The sequence below is a fragment of the Cylas formicarius genome, unplaced genomic scaffold (assembly GCF_029955315.1).
Source record: "Cylas formicarius isolate icCylForm1 unplaced genomic scaffold, icCylForm1.1 PGA_scaffold_6__28_contigs__length_40554024, whole genome shotgun sequence".
NCBI classification, from domain to species: Eukaryota; Metazoa; Arthropoda; class Insecta; order Coleoptera; family Brentidae; genus Cylas; species Cylas formicarius.
This window is the reverse complement of record NW_026844347.1, coordinates 15,243,998-15,261,114: the sequence shown is the minus strand read 5'-3', so window position 1 is coordinate 15,261,114 and position 17,117 is coordinate 15,243,998. Positions and strand designations below refer to the sequence as shown.

The 17,117-nt window shown below is 33.5% G+C and overlaps 1 protein-coding gene across 10 annotated transcripts in view; it reads right to left on the bottom strand.

The window, feature by feature from the left end:
* LOC132702782 (histone acetyltransferase KAT7) overlaps positions 1-16,780 on the bottom strand; it is a 120,637-nt gene extending 103,857 nt beyond the window's left edge. For 5 of the 10 annotated variants that reach the window (XM_060671550.1, XM_060671553.1, XM_060671552.1 and 2 more), the window contains exons 1-6: positions 16,655-16,780; positions 16,264-16,605; positions 15,618-16,190; positions 11,386-12,016; positions 9,863-10,080; positions 9,642-9,803 (exon numbers count right to left, since the gene is read on the bottom strand). In XM_060671550.1, coding sequence (XP_060527533.1) covers positions 9,642-9,803; positions 9,863-10,080; positions 11,386-12,016; positions 15,618-16,190; positions 16,264-16,605; positions 16,655-16,672 — 1,944 coding nt within the window. In that variant the 5' untranslated portion in view covers positions 16,673-16,780. Of the gene's footprint in view, positions 1-3,565; positions 4,363-4,469; positions 4,522-4,638; positions 4,666-6,399; positions 6,849-6,887; positions 7,507-9,641; positions 9,804-9,862; positions 10,081-11,385; positions 12,017-15,617; positions 16,191-16,263; positions 16,606-16,654 lie in introns of those variants that run through there. The other 5 variants (XM_060671556.1, XM_060671551.1, XM_060671557.1 and 2 more) reach the window with 5 other exon arrangements.
* Positions 16,781-17,117: the final 337 nt, after the last annotated feature.

The following is a 17,117-nucleotide window of genomic DNA, read 5'->3' as shown; positions in this document are numbered from 1 at the left end:
TTTTTCATGCTTAACACAGGGAAGTTTTGACGAGAAAATGATCATAAATCCGAAAAACCTCGGTACAGACCATAACAACCCTACCCTACATTGGGTTATTGAGTATAAAAGATATTCCATTTAAAAAAATATTTAAAAAATCATATTTAAAAATAATTTTGAATTGTTTCTTTTAGTCTTATCTAAACTTTTGTATTTAACATTTTTTTCTAAAACAAATAATAAATGATAATAAATGGAATAAAATCAAATAATAATAAAGAGACCCTGTATATAGTATTCCAACATATTTCTGATAAACTCTGGAAAAATATGTCTACTTAATTTTAAAATAAATGATTTTTTCGGTTCTAATAAATATTTGCATCATAAATAGTTATTAATAATTAATATTTAAAATTTTTCAAAAAAAATTCTTATGGAATTCTTAGATTGTACATCAATAAAGTCAAAACAAAAGAACTATTCTTTGTTGTTATCAACGGTTGAAACACTGTGTTTGAAGTGTTTTCGGAGCGCGAGCATTGAGGATGCCAAGTGAGATCTTGGCGATACGTCTGCCGTCTGCAGGATTCCAGTCGGAGTTCAACAAGCGAACGGATGATACCCCGAAATATTTTGTGGCAAACTGTGTAATAATATTTAGAAAGAATATGATATAGAAATTATGTATTTATATATGGTATTGCAACACATTTGTGATAAACTCGGGAAATATATGACTGCACTTAATTTTGAAATATTTGCAATCTTAAATAATAATTCTAGTGAAGTATTTAAAATTTTTCAATAAAAAATTCTTATGGAATTCTTAGATTGTGCATCAATGCACAAAAGAACTATTTTTGGTTTGTTATAAGCAAAAGGATTGGATTTTTAATTTAACTAAATTGTGGTATAATTGACTTAAATTATTAATATATTTTCTATCGCTTACAGCATTTATTTCATCTTTAATAGGAATTATTTATTTTATTGCCAATTTCTGATAATTATTACCTTGCTTTAAAATTTTAATTCCATTAAAATTAAAATTAAATTTATTGATAGTTTTTGAGTTAATTTTAAGGCAATTACAACTTGTTATTGAGTCTCGGGACCGTAAAACGTTTGGTAATAATACGTGGAGTTTTTGTATGCGCCAACGTTTTGCTAAAAATAAAAAGGCAACTCTCAAATTTGTTGGGATTTCGACCTCGATCTGCCATTAACCCATTCGACCCTAATGATGGCGAAAGAGGTCAATCACTTCGGGTGGGCCGTCGTCGATTTGGGCGTCGCGACGTGCAGAGGTCGACGACCCCAGGCGACGGCAAGCCCGCGCCGTCTGGCCCGGCGGAGTTCCGCATCAGGTGGGGCCGCCCCCTTTCCCTTCGCCCCTTGTCTGATGCTGATTACGACGCGACCACCACAACGCGTACAACACACGCCACACTACCACGGTCGCAATATTATATGCAGCCACTAACGAGGCTAGTGCATGGGGTTGCGATTTTTTTCACGCGAAGTTTACTCTTTAACACCTTATCTTAGAAACTAAGGGATCGAACGAAAAGTCGCATACAAAAGTTAATTGGGGTTTTACAAATCTTCAATTTATTTGAATGTTCTATATATAGAATGTTTCGTTTTTCGTGGGCAAGTGTCAACTTTCTAATTTTAAATGGAACACCTGATGTAAAATTTTATTTTTAAATTCTATACAAAATTCTAGGTATACATATATTGTGTATAATGTGCTATACCTAAGTCTAACCGTTTTTGCGAAAATGACTTTTGTAAGACATAAAATATCTGTCAATTTCTTCATTCGGAAGCATTTATTGTTTCAGTTGAGGTAAGTTTTGTTGTAAACAAAGGACTCGAATACCGAATTTCATAAGAAATTTCGATACATTTAATACAGGGTTCGCGAAAAATAAGATTAAAAATGAAATTTAAAAACTGCCAAAAAACTTTTTTTTTTAATGGGAACTACCTATTTTTTAACCTTGTCACATTTAGCTTTATTGTTGTATATGCCTAACATTTTTACTTTTTGAAATATTTCCTTTTAAACATTTGTCTATCACAAATAATAATAGTGGTGCCATATAAGTTCAGATAATGTAAGGTGGCTATGACGGTGTTTAAACAAAACAAGTGCTAGGACGTTGCCTCAATTTCCATTCCTTTAAGGCGGCGCCCAGAAAAAAAGATCTTCGACAGGATTTACCAACACTTTAGAATATATGGAACCTTGAAGAAAAAAAAATAGGCGTCGTCATATTTTCAAGGATGAAGATCAACTTAATATTTTGTTGCATTTTGCAGAGACTCCTGAAGATTCAACCCGAAGTGCGTTTTTAGATCTAGATATCAAAAGAACGACGCTTCGAACGTGCCGTCAAATAAACAAATAGCGGCCCTATAAATTCTGTCCGGTTCAGAAATTAGAGCAACGGGATAACAACACCAGGTTAGATTTTTGCAACAATCTTGTGGAGAGACACTTTTCAGAAAATACATGTTTTAATATCTGTGATTGACAAACGTTTAAAAGGATATATTTCAAAAAGTAAAAATATTAGGCATATAAAATTCCCTTAACTTTTAATGCTAAATATGACAAGATTATAAATATAGGTAGTTTCCATTTAAAAAAAAAAGTTTTTTGGCAGCTTTTTTAATTTCATTTTTAATCTTATTTTTCACGTACCCTGTATTAAAATGTATCGAAATTTCTTATGTAATTCGTTATTGGAGTCCATTGTCCACAAGAAAACTTATTCAAGTAAAACAATAACTGCTTCCTAATGAAGAAATTGCCAGATATTTTAAGTCTTGCAAATGTCATTTTTCGCATATAAAATTAAAAATGTCAAAAACGGTCAGACTTAGGTATAAGACATTATACACAAAATATGTCTAGAATTTTGGATAGAATTCAAAAATAAGGTAATATGCAAGGTGGTCCATTCAAAATGATAAAGTTAATATTCGCCCACGAAAAATTAAACACCCTGTATATAAAAAATTAAAATAAATTAAAGGATTGTAACACCCCAATTAATTATTGTATATCCACTGTAAAAAATTATCATGACTTGCTTAGTGTTTAAAATACAGAGTTTTAGATCACCCCTCGTATCTCGGGTATCCTATGAAATGTCAGAAAAGTGAAAAGCGCATCCGATCTATATTTTTACGCACAACTGAGTGGCGTCTTTTTCTAAATGGTTTCGTCTTTTTGACAAAAAACAAAGTTTGGATTTTTTGAATGGAACACACATCTTATAGGCTCATTTAATTCCGCATAGTATAAGCTTTTCAAAAATGTATAGCAGTACGGAGTTATTTGTATGAATAACCTCACAAAAATATATTTTTTAAATTTTTATGAAAGTTTTTGCGGTAGACCTTGGAAAAGGGATTTATTAAATATCTAAAATAGTTACCTTATTTATTCATAACAATACTTACACAATAACTTTCATAATTTGCATGAAGCCAACTTAGTTTAATATTATCATTTTATTTGTAACATTTCACATAGTATCATACATTATTAAAAAAGTTAAACCAAAACGATTATTTAAAATGATAAGAAACATAAAAATTATTAAAATATTAGCATTTTATTTAGCAAAATAATCTAAGTATGTAGGTATGTCATTATGTTTTTCTTAAGCGTCCTATACACATGCAGGCAAGCCCGCGCAAGTGCGAAACGAATTGCGGCCACACACTATTCAGGTAAAGCGACCTATACACATGCAGGCAAGTGTTAAGACTTGCCTGTGCAGGTCGAAATCCGCGAGTAAGTGCGAATGTGTATGGGTCAAATTAGGATCAAACTCATACTCGGTTCTTAAGACCTCCTTGTCCCTTACAGCGTTCTTAGAATAAATTTCATTTAAAGGACGATTTAAGCAACGAAGAAGATTCACGGAACGACTATAAATTTGACTCTCACGTCTTTTATTAAAAATAATTAATAATTATAATAAAAGTACGGCTATAAAACATTGCTAAAATGAACAATAGGTTTTAAGTAAATGGCCAAACAACCTTTCGTTAACAGTTTGTTTAAGAATACCCTAAGCGATCATAAAATTCGTCTTTAACATTACTTATATTGTGAAATCTTGTCATATTTTAAGGAAATAGCGTTTTGTAACTGGATAAGATTTTCAAATTTAACATTTTTATAGATAGCACTTATAACAAGTTACCCCACAGAAAGAAGTCGTTCGGCGAAAGGTCAGGTAACTGATCGGCCAAGGGTCTATAAAAAACGGCCCAATAATATAATATTGATATATAATAATTGATCTCTTTGGGATATTGGCTTCGAGTGTGAACAATGCCGACAGTTTTGAACTGAAACAAATATTTATTTTAAATCCCTCATTATTTGCTTTTTACACCATTTCATCGCCTTTCCCGGGCTCCCGGTGTTTTTTTATATGTTTTTAACATGTACTTACAGATTATCCAAGAATTCTCATATAGTTTGCCTCAATCTTCATCGTGCTGGCCCTGCAATTATGGAAGTTGCCTGACAACGGTAATAAAACTCGGGTCCGGTAGATATTAAAAGACAGAACATTAGGGACGGACCCTCAAATTTTTTGGTAATAAAAAAAACTGTTTATTTAGATGGGTATAATTTCACTGATTTAACTAAAAAAAAACAATGAAATTAAACAATTACAATAAATTCATACCTAGTAATACATACATATACATAATTAAATTTTTATTCTAAATGTCTAAATTTAATTCTGTTTCACTATCAGAGTCGCCATTGAGATTAATTATAATAGGATTCATGTAGATTTGTATAGATTTGCCTCAATTTTTATCTTGTGCTGTACTGAATATTTCCAGCTCCCAATTTTTATCAAATTTATAATAAAGTAGGAGTAACATTTTCTGCTCTTACTTTTGATTTTACTTTGTTCCAAAAATGATCTATGGGGTTAAACATGCAATGATAAAGAACATGTACAACAGTATGCCCAGCATGTTCAGCCAAATTTTCACATACATACTGTTTTTTGTATATCAATTTTCACAAATATTCCTGGATTTCAGTGTTTGAACTTGATAAGGCTGGTGCTTTGCGTAGCAGACGGCTGTGGTACCTTGCGTTATCCATTACAATAACACTGTTATTGGGAATATTTTTTTAAAGATTGTTTTGGAATAAATTTCCAAAAAGTTCGCGACTTGTATCCTCGTGATAGTCCAAGCTGGAATCCCTAATATTCTTTGCAGACAACAGCAAGAAGTTTGGGACAAATCTGTTCTCTGACCCAGCGTGTATTATAGTGATACGTTTTCCTCTAACCATTTTTTAATAAAATTAACCCATCCTTTGGATACAGTGTCGTATTTATCGAACCATCAAGGTAAATTATGGATCTGTTGTCTAATCTATATCTTTTAATTTCTTGAAGGTAATTAAATATCCAAGTGCGTGTGTGATCCCATTACTAGCCGCCTTTGCCTGTTTTGCTGTACTTAAATCCCATATTACAAACCACTCTATGGAGCGTGGCACGGCTTCGATTGGTTTCATCTTCTTCCAGCTTCTTTTTAGTCTATCCAAAGTAGGAACAACTTCGCTTTGATAAAGACAATATAATTTCCTTCTTATTAGGTCCTGATCACTATTGTCTGTACGGTGAGTTTGAATATCACTATGTTTATTCCTTTCATTCAATTCTCTACTATTAACAATATAGTAATAGTAGACAGGTTTCTTTTAAAGCTTGTTGAAAGTTTTTCAAAATGCACAGTAAAAACGATTATTCATCACTGCCTTGTCACTCAAGTAAGAATTTTTTTTTTGTTAATGGCTTTTCAAAATAACAATAGATAATTCGTAATCATTAAAGTTTTATTGGAGAAGGTCCGTCGAAAGCCAACACGATGAATATTGAGACAGACTATACTAATCATTTTGTTTTCCTGCACATGCACATGTTCAAATCTTTATGGTCTCTATCTTTTGCTCTGTTATCGATGTTCTCAACTCAACATTTGCAGATATTTATTACGGTGCCAACCGAAAGCCAACACGATGAATATTGAGACAGACTATACTAATCATTTTGTTTTCCTGCACATGCACATGTTCAAATCTTTATGGTCTCTATCTTATGCTCTGTTATCGATGTTCTCAACTCAACATTTGCAGATATTTATTACGGTGCCTTCGGACTCAAATTGTTCAAATTATGAAATCGAAGGTATCGTTTTAGCAGGAAAATAAATTGAAAACATTCAAACACTGATCTAAGACTGTTTCCTGCATAATACCGCTTAATTACGGTTAATTTTTAATTAAAGGGAATTTAATAACGTATAACAATCACAAATGAAAAATATTGTTACTGTCACGAATTTGATTTATTATCCAAAATTTGTTCAAAATCGGTACATGAATTAATCATACCGGCCCCTTCAAAAAGTTTTATAACAACTTTACATAAAATGTACAGAGGAGCCAACATTTGGACACCTAAAAATTTACATGGGATTTCCTATGTTCCGTTCGGCAATGCATCACCCGGTAAGAATCAGGTTCGTTTTGACGATGTTTTAAAAATACATAGTACACTATTGGCCAACTGTTAGCAGTCATCTAAGAAGGCCTACATAAATTAATAATTTTATGAACGAAAAGATGGAAAATTAAAATTTATATAAACACTTTTATCTGTATCATCGGACCATCGGACCTAAGTGTTTAAAATGTAAAAAAATGTTTGAAAAGTCAAACGTCAGAAGGCATGCAAGCTACCATTGGCAGTGGAATTAACAGGCATTCCAAGGTCAACCTGGCGTGGAATCCGTCACTAGAAAAGTGATGTCATAAAGGGATAATGAAAGTGTCTATGAATGGTGATGCAAAGTGGATTCGCAAGGAAGTGTATGCGATGCACAGTGGTGCGATGCTAAACGGTGACAAAAATCAACTATTTTAATTATATGCATTTTTTTTTTTTTAATAAATACTACAAAATTTGTTAATAGTGTTGTCCAGAATGGAATTGGTTTTAATATTGGTTTCTTTTTACTATTTAATTGAACAATACTACAAAATTTATAGTGCAATTTTATTTTTTTTGGTTATTTATAACAATATTAAAAAAGAGGCAAAATATTAGACAGACACAAACAGATAACACAAACAACAACAAATATTAAATCTGGATATGCCTTAGGAAAACTTTTTTTTTTGGTGAAAATAAGTCTCTTATTGGATCATTTTTTGAATATAATTTAGTTGAAATAATTGATGCTCTTTACTTTTTGTCTCAGCAGCTCCTTCTGATCGTTCTCCGATATGATACATCCTTTACATTAACTTCATGTACTGGTCATCTTCTTTTTGTAATGCATGTATTACATATTATGCTTGAAATGTGATCTAGGAAGATCCGTAACGTTACCTCTGCAGATGATTCGGTAATGTTAATGTATTCTTCTCTGGGGCAGTACTTTTTCTTGGACCTCAAAACGTTTTGATAAGAAGGGCACGTTATTAATTTTGGAATTAACTTTCTTGTAATTAATTATAGTGGAACGTCTTCTTAACATGGAAACCATGGAGTTATCGATAACAAAGATTATTTTTTGGTCTTCCGGGCCTAGTTGGTTATTGACTTGGATTTATTTGAACACCTCTGTATCAACCAAGATTTCATTGGTCTTGGAAGCCCGGTTTTTGTTGAAATATCCATTTATTGTGTGATAAAAATCCACATGCAATATTCAACATCAGCTCTCATTGAATATTTAGATCGGAATAATAAGTGCTTATTTGGACCTGAAGGTGGTCACTTTCAACAGTATTTGTATGGTAAATATTAAGTTATTTTTGGTGGACTTGTTCGCAAATATGATTGGAATGTTGTAAAATATTTTCATGACAAACTGACACGCAAAATAAAAAGGTTATATTTTTATTTCCTAAACAAAGTAAGAGATTTTAAGAGACGAAAAAGTAGTGGTTTTAGTCGCTCCATCTCAGGGAACTATTGAAATTAAATCAGTGGCGTACATTTTTATCAATTAATTTTATAAAGTTGCCCCCAGCCCCTCAACGCTACTGTTTAATTTTTGATTAGTTATAGCCAAATCCGCCCCTTATCACTAGAAACAAAGCTTCCAAATTAACAGATCCGCGAGGATATATTTGAATTATTTTAAAAAACGTGATAAAAAAAAAATTTAAACCCTATATCTAGGTAATAATGTATTTCAGTACCCACATTTAAGGGAATTTTTTTCATTAACTGATTTGAGGAATCACCTCCTTAAATGTTGCAGCATTCTTTTTAAACACCGACAACATCGACAGTTTCTGACAGGGATAGATGACATCACTGCTTGCGCTTAAACTGTGAGGAATAATTCACTAACTCAACTATCCTCTTTTATCGTCTGGACCAAATAAACTTGAATCAGACGGCGGTAAACGTTTGACTGTAGTCAGTGTTGCAGGGTTGAACCTTCTCGCTCCCTGTCTCCCATGTAGGTATTTTTAAATAATATTATAAATATATGCTCTCTCCACTTCTCTCTATGAACTCGACAACAGAATAACATAAAGTAACTAGAATTAACCAAATCTTGATAAGTTCTACACAACTAACAACATTGGACTATAGTCAAATAACGCCTTGCCTTGAATCGTGGCCAACAAAGCTTTCCATTTTCTAGTGACTCCTTCTCAAAATTTCAAATACTCAAATCATTTGGACATATATACAGCATGCAATGAGTAGAAACCAGTGTTTCTATTTCAGTAACTTTTAGTTTGCATATTGGGCGCGAAACTTGACGCAACCCAACAAAACGTCGATAAATTAAAAGTTTAGTTCGTGCAAAGCATAACCTTGCCTTGTTCAACCTTATTTTAGATTTTAATGAAAAATAAAATAAAATAATACAAGCAGGTTCTTGGTCAGTTGACAGTAAACGAAATTTATAACATACAGGGTATCCCATTTTCGACTTTTGCGGGACCAAAAAGCTAATAATCATTCTTTATACAGGATGTGTCTTGCTTTACAAAAATGTTGCTTATTAACGGGATACAGAGTGTGAAAGTTTTTTTTTTCAGGAGAAAAATCATAATTCTAAGTGGAGATATTCTCCAAATATGGAAGTAATTTATTAATTTTAACAAAAGTTAATATTTTTTTTTTAGATTTTCATTTTTTATTAATACCCTAATATTTAAGTTAAAATTTTATTATTATTATTATTTAACTAACCATTGAACTAACCAAAATTAATTAAATTAAAATAAAAAAATTAAGTTAGATATTATTTGAATTTTGTGTGATAAATTCTCGAATAAAGAAAGCAATCAAAAAGTATCTAAATATCATTGGTCTTCTTTGCCGTGAGCATTACAGACTAGACAAACAGCCCTTAGTTCATTATTCTGTCAAAAAATTGGCTTAATAACGGAGGATAACTGAAAATTCCAATCCACAATGAAGCAACTAAAGTGCTGAAATGTTGTAAAACAAAAAAAAATGGAGTAGCAAAAATATCTAGATAAATAAAAATGAAAAACTACAGGAACTAATAAAGCATTACATGATTTAGTTAGCAATCAAAGATGTAATTATTACCTTACTGAAGTATCCGACAGTGTGACATCCCTCATTATCCACCAAAGTCATTACATAGAAGAGGAATGGTTCCACGTCGTAGTACAATGTCTTATGATCCAGGAAGAACTTAGCTAACAGACACAAGTTTTGACAATACTGTTTGTACCGTTTGCCATCCACCTAAAATATTTGAAATATAGCAGAAAGTAGCGAATAGTAAAATATTTCAACAGTTTCACCTCCCACACGCTGATCTTATCCTTTCTGTACACTTCCTCCCCGGGAGGGTGCCGCCAAACGCACTTGATCACGTGCCTTTCTAATATCGTCCTAGACTTCATGTACCTCAAACAGTATTCGCAGATATAAAGCTTTGGCAACCGAGCATAGTCCTCTGGATAAGGGCTCTGGTACCACACCTCCATCTCGTACTTGCCCATCTCTATGTATTTGGTTCCTAGAACATGTAAAAAAGTGCATTTGGGATTGCCTAAATTTTAATTAGAAGTACATCGAAATCAAGCAGAAGCCTTTCAGATAAAAATCATTATTAAGTTAAAATGTGGAAGTTAAGAAATCTGCGGTCGCAGAGAATGCCACAACGCAACATTAAAACGTCGCTCTCCATATCATTTATTCTATTGATCCCCTTTTAGTCAATCCACTGTTCGGGAAATACCGTATTTAAATACTCATGCAATTGTCGAGCAAAATTGGGCGGAGCACCATCCTGTTAAAACTGCAAGAAATTAAGTAATTTTGAAGAAATGGTAAATATCAAGCTCCTGTAAAATCTTGCTTAAAGAAATAAGTTCCTATAATTTTGTTATTCAAAATTCCTGGTCAAACATTAATTTTTATGGATGTTCTGTATAATTTTCTCTCATTTATTGGTGATTATTAGTGCTCCAATAATTACAATTTTGTTTATTCACAAAACAAAATGTGGCTAAACAGTATCTGACTTTGTAAATATGGATTTCACTTGTATATTTCTATCATAGTTTCACAAAACTATAGTATGGAGTCGGGATTATTTTTGTTCAGCTCCTGTAGTAATGTAATCTTGTATAAAGAAAATACCTTTCTTCTTTTAATACATGCAAAACTGTTCCTTAGCTAACACTATTACTTGAAGCTACTTCAGAAGATACAAAATGGAAATTACCCTCAACTTCAAATAAAATGTTTTATCTTACATTCTCATCAGTTTTTGGACGACTGACATTCTTATTAATAGAAAATCAGACCTAACACTGGGTCATTCTGTTTACAACTATCTTGTTTACAGAGCCGTAAAACTGTCTCACTGATCCCAGAATTAAAATATCTTACTACATCTACTCTTTCCTCTAATAATTTCCACATTAGGGATATTAAGTAATCTATTACACAATATACTTCACCACAACCTTTCAATCTCGGAAAGCAACCTCACACTTGCCACTATTGTCCTTCCTTACATTCACCACATCACCGACTACATGTCAAAGCTTCTAAAGAAATATAATGTCAAAACTAGATTTACTACTTGTCTAAAAATCTTTCTACATTTTCGATTTGTCAAAGATAAAATTCCATTTGGGATACCTGGAATTTTAAAATTGTATTAATATGCGGCCAAGAATACATTGGAAAGACAGGACAACAAATATCAAATCAATATCAAATCTTATTTGATAAAACAATCCTAAGAATCTGAAGAACCAATAGGATGATTTTGTTACTAACTGATCAGATACAAGGTTCAAAGACCACTGACCCTTAGTGCTGGGCAAACTCTTCAACTCCTCCTCGATCCTCTCGCTGGCCAAGGCCTGCGCATCCCTAAACAACTTCAAGTCGTATTCAGGCACGAAATTGGATAGATCCGGTTCTTTGCTCTTGTCCACGTTCGGTTTTATGTCCTCCATTGGTTCGATTTTGAACTTGCTGCGCAGATCTTTCACCTTCGCCAAATACTGCTTCTGTTCTTGAGTGATCGGTTTGGGTGAGTTTCGGTGCTGCTCGACCGCCTTATTTCGTATTTCTTCTCGTTTTTTTCGCTCTCCAAGCTCGTTCCTGCACTGGGTAATGGTCAGGTTGTGGTACGCGGGACACGCTTCCAATGTGAAGTGTTTGTCGAACTTGCCGCTCAGGTGACCCGAGCTATCGCATCGCTCGAGGGGACACAGACGCTCCACAATGGCGATCTCGTTAGGTCTCGACTTGGCGTCCGTTCTTTTGTTGTTTTTCGCTTTGCCTTTGGTCGCCACGGGGGCGCGTTTCACTGGCGACCGACTCAAAGACCGCTTGGTACTTTCTGTGTCCGAATCTGTGTCCGAATATACAGTTTTTCCCACTACATGCTTCGATTTTCTAGTGCTCGCTGACCTCGTCAGTTTCCTAGTCGCCTACAAATAAAAGAAACAGTGTGCGCTTAAAAACTTCGACTAACTCTCCAGCCAAAATATCAATCAATTACTTTATTCATGTCATGGTATACAAAAATACTTCATAGACATAGCACTGTTTTGTCCCTCAAGCCTTTTAGCAGATAAAAATTGCAGTAATTTTTACTGACAATTTTTTGATAATAGGCACAATGCATTTTTTCGAGAAAAATGAGCTGAATTAATTTTTCAAAGAAACTTCCAATGGCTACTGTTATACTTTGCATAAAACTTCTGGCTTCCTCCTGTGTCGGTTTTTGTTGAGTCGAACTAGTTAACGTTTCGTCAATCATCCTGTTGGCTTCTTCAGAGCTTGACTGAAACGTTAGACTCAACAAAAAAGTATGGGCTTGATTGTTATGATAGAATTTTGTATTTAATGGTCGTGTTTAACTTTTGATACAATCAACAACACTTTTTAGTATAAGCTACTTATACACCCACGCAAATAATAGCTTGTGGATGTATATGAAGTACTGAATAAAATACAATATATATTAATTATATATTCTCTAAAACTCTGTACTTAATCTTAGGGATAATTTACATGACATATTGAAATACAGTTTTTTTGTATATAAATCGTTGAAATCTAAATTTTCGAAAGTGTACGCGCTTGGCCACGAAACTCATATCTCGGAAAGCGTCGAAAAAAAAACGTTTTTGTCTGTTCTCAGTTCTCTGTCGACGCTCCATAAAAATGAGAATAACTTCCAAACGGCTTGAGCTAGGAAGCTGAAATTCGGCTCTTTTTAAATAGCCCACGGGAAACATTAGCCTTTATGAAATGGCGGCGACAAGGCAGTGGCGCCCTTTTTTTTTATTTTAAGATTTTCCACTGTTTTGCGTTTTGTCACTATGAAACACGATAAGTATCCGAAATTTAAAGCTATCGACTTCACATTTGGTGCACGTATGACCGAAACAGAACCTATTAAACTGGCGGGGCTGGGGGGGTCAGGAACTATTTTGAAATATAAAGAAATATATTTTTCTCAAAAACGGTTACTAACATGAAAAAAATTCTTGTACGAGAAAACGCATGAGATCCAAATCTAAAAGTCATTAGGAATAATACATTTTTTAAATGTACAGGGTGGTAAATAACTAAAAAACGGATTATTCTTTTACAAAAAATTGGATAAATTCATGTATTTGACGTTTTCACATATTGTACAGGGTATTCGAGATATTTCGTGCTGTATTAAAAAGTATAATATATGTCTTAACTTTACAGCTGACGACTTCAGATTTTACAATGTGCCACCGACCATGTTATTTGTTAAAATACTTTTAAGAGTCATCTTTCGTGTTTTATGAAAACAAACTCTTTGCGTCGATTGACCCGCACAAATTTGGGACAAAATCCGTGGTAATTTTACCTGCCAAATTTCTTGCAATTTGGTGGTAGGCACGTTACAACATTTACATGAAAAAATATCTGTAGAAATTGCATCGTGTCTACAGTGCTGTTCACAAATAATCTATCTGTATACTACAAATAGAACACCCTGTATATTAAGACTGATTTAAATAAAAAGTAGGGTTCAACGATAGAACGCTATGGAGTTTAAAAACAACTTTTCGGAATTATTGACGTTTATTTTCGTTATAAGCCCAATATCTAAACTGATTTATATAAGGTATTTTAATCTTGTTCCAAATTCTCTTTGCGTATAAAAAAGATACTCATGTCGTTTATTTATGGTGCCAAACTTGCATTTTTAAATAAAAATATCTTACGGCGTTGCCATAGTTCGCGCATCATCAGTTTTCTAATTCTTTTCAAAAGAAAACAAACCCCTGTATATTACGATTTGATCACAGATCACCATTCCAACGTTAAATTTTTTGAACAAAAGTCGGGAACAGCTGTGGGTTCTCGTTTGTCACCAGTCATAGCCAATATATTTATGGAAGCCTTCCATCTAAAACCAAAATTATAGAAACGCTTCGTTGATAATACCTTTGTTATTTTACCTCATGGTAGAGAATACTAATAATAGTTTCCCATTCTTAGACATTCTTATCTATACAAAAAATCAGACAAACATTGTGTCATTCTATTTGCCGAAAACCTACTCACATAGACCTTAATGCAATTTCACATAACCATCTGACCCAAGAGTCATCGGTTATCAACTCTCTTGTTTACAGAGCAGTAAAACTATCTCAACCCGAGTCACTGAACCCAGAATTAAAACACCTCACTTGTGCTCTACTCTCTAATAATTTCCGCATTAAAGGTATTAAGTGTTTCATCCCAAAATACACTTCACCACAACCTTCCAAAGCAATCCCACACCTGGTACTTCCATACATTCAACAATTACGGACCACATATAAAAGGGTCTAAAGAAATGTAATGTCAAAACCAGCTTTACTACTTGTCTAAAAATCTCTCAACATCTCAACAATAAAGACAAAATTCCGTTTGAGATACTAGGAGTTTACAGCATTCCATGCATAGGCGGCAAAGAATTTGTTGAAGAGACTGGATGAAAAATAATTAACAACAAAGGACATGAAAGAGCAGTTGCCGAACACAATCACGAAACCGGCCATAAAATTTTATTCGATAAAACTAAAATTCTTGCATGTAATCAATTCAACCAAAAATCCAAGAATCTATAAAAAACTCTAAGCAACCAAATAATCTTAAATGCGCCTCAAGTCTTTCCGTTTCACCAATATGCGAATCATCCTCCATCCATCCATCCTCCTATAGCTCCGCCCCCCTCAACAATATCTAAGCAGGCACATACAGAGTAGAATGCGACCCAGTTTCAGTAAAGCTCTGAAGAAATCAACAAGATGATTGGCAAAACGTCAGCAACTTTGATTTATCCAACCGACACAGGAGGATCCTGAAGATTTATAAATAGTATAACAGTAGCCTGTGCAAGTTTCTTTGAAACCTTTTTTTTTAATATTTCACCTATAGCGATTAAAAAGTTTCGGCGTTTAAATAGAAAATGAAACAAATTTTGGCCAACAATGTTTTCTATTCTAACGAGGAATACTTTAGATACTAGATACTAGATTTCAATTAAAATTTGTGAAAAAAGGGGCCAATGTTTATTATGCTGTAAGAACGCCCCCAACATCTACTGTCAAATTCATGTTAGTATTATTGTGTGCTGGGACTTTTTATCATTTTATTTTAGCAGATACGGCAAAACGGTTGAAACAAAAAAAAAAATTTGATGTACTAAAGGATACTAATATCACTGTTTTATATATACGAAACGAAAATAATACAAAATGGATACACTAAACGACCTGGTAGTAATCATAAAGTAAAAAAGTCCAAAATAAAAAAGCTTTTAATGAAATTAAAAAAAACAAAAGTAAATATTAAATGAGTAATAAAAGCAGTTTATAAAAACTAAATACCATTATTTATAATAACTCTGCGCTTGTAATTCACCTGTAATTGGTGACAAACTTTTTTTTCGCTGGCCATACCGCTAATAATCTCCATCTCATTCTTAGTGGGACAGTCATTGCCAAAATATTCATGAATCAAAAATAAAATTGCATATTAAAAAAATACACTTACTTGCTTGGATTTTACAATAGCCTCGACCTCTGAATCTGAATTAACAGTGTTTTCCTTAGGAACAACACTGGGCTTCTTAATTGGTTTTTTCAAGACTTTTCGTTCCTTTCCCAAAGATTCGGCACTTGAATCGCTATCGGAACTGCTTGTCGAAGCTGATGACACTGAGCTAGGCGAGGTTTCAATGACAGCTTTTGTCTTAATTGGAATCTTCTCCTGAAGTTTTTTTTCAATTTTGGGTTTTTCAATAGGCTTAGCGGCAGCTTTAGGTCTTGGCTCAAGTTTGGATTTTGCCTGACTAGCTTTAACCGGGGATTTTGATGCAGATTTGGGCGAATCAGAATCTGAACTATTTTCCGGCGAGAAAATGCTTTTTTTCTTAGGATCGATAACTTTTGAAGTATTCCTCTGAGAAGGTTTGGGTTTGGACACATTTTTCGCTGCTGCCCTTACTACTGGAGAGACTGTGGGAGCATGCCTTGATGCTGCACTACCCTTTTGACTTGAATAGTTTCCTAATTTTGTTGTCACAGTAGCACTGCTTTTTGGCTTTACATTGGCTTTTCGTTGAACCTGGATATAAGTAAACTATTTAATTTCTGTAACCTTTTAACGAAGTTCTTCGTACAAATAAACCTAACCTCACCTGTTTCCTAGCATGTTTTTCATCTTCTTCATCGGTGGTATTGGCCGCAATTTTTTGGCTTTTGCCTGTAGGTTTTTGCTGAGAAACTTTAGCCTTAGCAACAGATTTGGTGTCTGCCTTGCTTCCAGCAATAGTTTTTGAACCATCAATACTTGTACGTTGGGATTTCTGTACTGGAGCAGATTTTTTTGGTAACTCATGGCCAAACTGATTTTTGGTGGATTCCTGTGAGCTGGAGCTATCACTGTCGCTCGAAGAGCTTGAATCTGATCCGCTAGACGAACTCGACGAAGATGTACCAGAAGTTGAAGCTGACGAAGATTCTGTAGAACTTGCTTCATTCTAAAAACACAATATTGAGCATACTTTTTTATTTTTTCCATTTCTCCACCTTCTTTTTAGCGCTCATTCTAGGTTAAACTAACACTACAGTGGTATATAATTCTGTGTGGATGAAGTTTTGAGCCTATATTTTGGGTCCTTAATTTCAAACAAAAACATTAGGGTTAGAATCACAACTTTGACATTACAAAATATTTTTTTAACATTGGTCAAGAATAGTTTTTTTAGTTGGATCTGTTAATAGGCGCCCAATCATAAAAGAAAAAAAAAACGGTGTCCTCAGGAGAAAAATTCGAATTAGCTGCACAAAAAAATATTCTTTTTTGGAGCATGAAATGTTAGTATCAAAAACAAAATTAAAGAAAGTCAGGAAGAACACAAGGTGAAAATAGAAATTCGGCAGATTTTTTACATTTTAAAATAGGGGAAAATCATCACTTAAAACTGAAGTTCTTAAAATTATCTGCTCTTAAAAAGTCAACTTAATTTTAAATTGTAAGTTCCGAAAAATA